Consider the following 5158-nt stretch of genomic DNA (forward strand, 5'->3'; position numbering starts at 1 on the left):
TTAAAACATAACGGCAAACCTCTGGTGTAGCACAAGGCTGAAGGGACGAGACTTCGAGGAGACAGGCTCAAACATGAGGATGTTAATTCCTTCAGTTCTTCTGCTTACAGCAAATTATCTTTCATTAGCAACCGTTGTCCTAGACTTTAATCATGTGGAGAGATGTAAGGACTCCCTATACATGGGGACACCACCACGAGGAATTGTAGACTTCAAGCTGAAGAAGATCTGCCAGCGCTATGCAGACAAACCTCGATATGTGACACTGTATGATCCTCACAAACGGATTCCAGTTTACTCAGCTTACACCTTTAAGAAAACAGAGGGAGACAGACGTGTGGACTACCCTTGGATGTATGAACCTCAGGTCAGTACCTTTCACTAATTTCATTCCATGCTTCTTATCTAAGTTTTTATAAAGTTTTACAGTGAGATCCAAAATAATTTGATAGGAAAATAAGTTATTTTTGTGTTGTTCCAGTTGGCAGAAATTGATGGAAATGGGAACATGTTGCCTTTCCCCACTGGCTACCTCCACATGAAGTTTGAGGACAGCCAGGCAGTGCTAGATGACTACTCTGACGTTGTCCTCTATGAAAGAGGTCACTTAAATCCAGACCAACACCAGTCCACTCCACACGACCGCGCTGCCACCTACACACTGACCAATGTGGTGCCAGAGATCAGAGAGTTCAACATCGGACCATGGCGCGAATTCGAAGAGCGTATCAGAGTGCGCCTTAACAACTATTGCCGTGGCACTGCCTACATAGTCACTGGGGTGACCACCAGGGGTAACATGATCCGTCGCAACAACCAGGATCGTGTAGCCATCCCAGAAGACATATGGTCCGCATACTGCTGCACTGAGTATGACCGCAACTCCCCTCATGATATGCGCGTCCTCTTCCCAGCCCACGCAGCCTTGGCCAAGAATGCCAAAGAAGGGAACAGTGTTCATGAGATGACGGTGCAGGAGCTGGAGATGTATCTGAAAAACCACATGGATGTTGACCAGAACCTCCAGATCTTCTATGATAACTGCATCTCTCCCTCACCTCTTCCTCTTTACCTTCAACACACTATCTGAGAGATTTCCAATTGGCCACTTATTAAAAAATATATATATTTAAAAAGTTATCACTATCATTAAGTTATCACTATCACTAAAGAGCTACATTATCTTTTGATTGCATGAAGATTTGAAGGTGAATTTGTTTTTCAACATCACTCTATTTTGTTTGAGACCAATGAGATGATAATGTTGTGTAGGAGGTGATGTGGATTAAGATAATAAACAATTTAAGAATCTACCAGGGTTTGTTGTGTTTGTGTATATAGGAAATTAATTATTTGATAAATAATAATTTAAACTTTCATTAAAACCAATCTCGTTACATCAGCATAAAAAAGGAAGTGTAACCTTTTTAACTCAAACAGAGGCAAGTTTATATGGAAGCCTGTTTCCACCACATAAAAGTAAAAAATGCCAAATAGAAAGTCATAATTACAACATTCAAAGTCAAATTATGAGATACAAAGTCATAATCATGAGATACAAAGTCATAATTACGAGATTGAAAGTAATAATTTCGACTTTCAAAGTCAGATTATGAGATACAAAGTCATAATTTTGAGATACAAATTCATGATTATGACTTTGTATCTCAGAATTATGACTCTGAAACTCAAAACTATGACTTTAAAAGTCGAAATTATAACTTTGTATCTCATAATTATGACTTTGAAAGACGAAATTATGACTTTGTATCTCATAATTATAACTTTGAAAGTCAAATTTTGAATTTGTATCTCAAAATTATGACTTTAAAAGTCGAAATTATAACTTTGTATCTCATATTTATGACTTTGAAAGACGAAATTATGACTTTGTATCTCATAATTATAACTTTGAAAGTCAAATTTTGACTTTGTATCTCATAATTATGACTTTGAAAGTCGGAATTATGACTTTGTATCTCATAATTAGAAATAGAAAGTCATAATTACGACATCAAAATTAAAATTATGAGATACAAAGTCTTAATTATGAGATACGAAGTCATAATCTTGAGTTTCAAAGTCATAATTCTGAGATACAAAGTCATAATCATGAATTTGTATCTCATAATTATGACTTTAAGAGTCGAAATTATGATTTTGTATCTCTTAATTATGACTTTGTATCTCATAATTATGACTTTGAAAGTCAAATTATGACTTTATATATCAGAATTATAACTTTGTATCTCATAATTATGACTTTGAAAGTCAAATTATGACTTTTTAAACCATAATTATGATTTTCAAAGTCAAATTATGAATTTGTATCTCATAATTATGACTTTCAAAGTCAAGTTATGAATTTGTATCTCAAAATTATGACTTTGAAACTCGAAATTATGACTTTCAAAGTCAAATTATGACTTTGTATCTCATAAATATGACTTTGAGAGTCGAAATTATGATTGTATATCTCATAATTATGACTTTATATCTCATAATTATGACTTTAAAAGTCAAATTAGGACTTTTTATATCATAAATATGACTTCCAAAGTCAAATTATGACTTTATCAGAATTATGACTTTCAAAGTCAAATTATGAATTTGTATCTCATAATTATGACTTTGAGAGTCGAAATTATGATTTTTTATTTCATAATTATGACTTTGTATCTCATAGTTATGACTTTCAAAGTCAAATTATGACTTTATATATTAGAATTATGACTTTCAAAGTCAAATTATGATTTTGTATCTCATAATTATGACTTTCTTTGCCATTTTTATTTTACTTTCATGTGGCAGAAATGGGCTTCCATAAGTATCTGCTACCTTATTCTGTAAATCTTTAGAAGGGGCAAAAATAGCTTTTTATAAATATATACTTATTTTATGAATCCATAATTAGCTTTAGTGAATTTCAAGCATTAAACGATTTTTAACTGCAATTAAAATTACAAAGTCAACCTGACAAAATTAGCTATATGTTACTTACCAACTGAAACTCTCATCCTGATACATGAAAGACATTTTATGTCTACATTTGCAAGAGAGGCTCGCCTCCCTTTTAGTAGTGGGGTTTTTCCACTACTTTTCTTGTCAAACTGCCATCTAGTGTTGGAGCAACAGAAGTTTTTGTGCTCATGTTGTATGCTGAAGTAAAATGGATTTTGCCCAACAGCTGAACAAACACAGATCAGAGGATGGGCACTCTCCTGACACAGAGTATGCCAAGATATTTTGGAGTCTGAAATGAAAGTCATTTGGATGTGATTGGATGGAATAAAAGTCAGACGTTGGTTCGTGTAAATGTTAGTTTGGAGGCCTCAGCAGCTTAGAGAAAACATTTTTTCCTCTCAAGATGAAAGGAAAATTAAGACATACAAGTTTTAGAAAAAGAAAATGTACAAATTTTTGGTTCTGAACATGAATGTATATGTTCATTAAGAAAGAAAATATAGATAGATTGATAGATAGATAGATAGATAGATAGATAGATAGATAGATAGATAGATAGATAGATAGATAGATAGATAGATAGATAGATAGATAGATAGATAGATAGATAGATAGATAGATAGATAGATAGATAGATAGATAGGTCAGAGTAGCAGTCAGAGTAGCAGTCTATAAGGTTTAAACTGAGTACTTTTAGTAAGCATTCAGTTCTAACCACTTGGCTATCACTATTTAATTAGCCTTGTCGCTAATATATATTTTTGGAGTTTGATTAAATAACATATAGCAGCAGAAAATTAACAACATTTTTAAGATCCAGCACTATTTCTATGGCGAAAGTTTGAAACTGCATTGAGGTTGTGCATGATGCCATTTAAGTTGTTTTAAGCAAAAAAGAAAACATATCCTTCTCTTAACCCTTATGACATGGCTTAGAATAAAATAAAATATAAGTAATTAGATGTAATATAACATTTTAAACCAGTGCAGTCTTACCAATGGGTTAGAGTTAGTACAGTGATTGATGGTCAAACTTCAAGGTTTAAGGAAAACCTAAATATCAGACAAAGATAACCTCAGTAAAAAAAAAAAAATGATTTCATTAACTGATTAAATTAGATTCTTGCAGTTTTGTGAGATAGGCATTTGTGTTCTTTTATCGTTAGCCTTGTTTTTTTTTTGCATTTGAACACTGTTAGCTTCCAGTCTCGTTTTTCATCCTTGAAACATGAACACAGACTTTCTATGTGGCAGTTGAGGACATGAGTGACATACGTGTTGATCTAGGTTCTTTTATGAGCTTCTGGATCAGCTGTAGATGTACACATGAAGTGTCCCTGAGAAGGTTCACCACTGTTCCTTTTTTTCCCATGCATGATGGCTCTCATTGTGCTTTAAAGCAGTTCCAAATGATTAGGAATGGTCCTCTTTAGCCTGACCAGCCAGTTTTGTAAGGCTCAATACTCTCTAGTTTAAAACAGACTGGACCAATCACAGCTTGGGAGGAAGGTCCATACCAGCCAAGATTGCAGCTGCAAGGGAGCCATTTTTAAAACATGTCTTTTATTGTGCAAAAGCGCTGTTTATTTAGTTAAAACAACTGGCTGTATGAGCTTTTCTTTTAAAAAATACACGTTTTTGCGCCTCATCCTTGTTACGATTGGTTTTAAACTGTTTCCACTAACTCTGTTAGCCCCAACTCTGAAATCACCCCTCTACCCACCCCTCTCCAGAGTATCATACTTTATTCGTGGCCTAAATTAGTCTGGCAGACCAGGCTAGGCCCTGTACCTTAGTCCAGACTTACAGGGGTGAGGGATTAAAAAAAGAAAAGGATTATGTGTTGCTTGAGATATTCTTTTTTACGTCTAACATTAATAAGGCCTATGGATAGCTTTTCAAAAGTTTCTTTGTCAGATATCATTTCTTTTTTTCTGAAAGCTTCCAAGTGTGAAAAAAAAAGAATTTTGTAATTTGTACATTTGTAAGAGGGGAAATATCTTTGCACAGCACTTGGATTTAGATCTTAGGGCATGAAAGCAAATCATTTTCTAAAGCATTAAAAATTGAGAATGGTTGTTTCTGGATATATGCTGAATACTTCTAATGTAATCATTATTCTGCCCTCAAGTGGCCAAAATATGTTTTGCAGCTTCTACATGACATGTTTGTCTATAAAAATGAAGGTAAAGCA

General features: G+C 33.9%; 1 protein-coding gene across 1 annotated transcript; it reads left to right on the forward strand.

Moving 5' to 3' along the window:
- Positions 1-1313, forward strand: LOC119788116 (endonuclease domain-containing 1 protein). The gene is made up of 2 exons (XM_038292271.1): positions 1-367; positions 482-1313. The coding sequence occupies exons 1-2, from the start codon at positions 74-76 to the stop codon at positions 1088-1090; spliced, it is 903 nt and encodes a 300-aa protein (XP_038148199.1). The 5' UTR covers positions 1-73; the 3' UTR covers positions 1091-1313.
- Positions 1314-5158: the final 3845 nt, after the last annotated feature.

The sequence above is a fragment of the Cyprinodon tularosa genome, unplaced genomic scaffold, assembly GCF_016077235.1.
Source record: "Cyprinodon tularosa strain WSP-4 unplaced genomic scaffold, ASM1607723v1 ctg31, whole genome shotgun sequence".
NCBI lineage: Eukaryota > Metazoa > Chordata > Actinopteri > Cyprinodontiformes > Cyprinodontidae > Cyprinodon > Cyprinodon tularosa.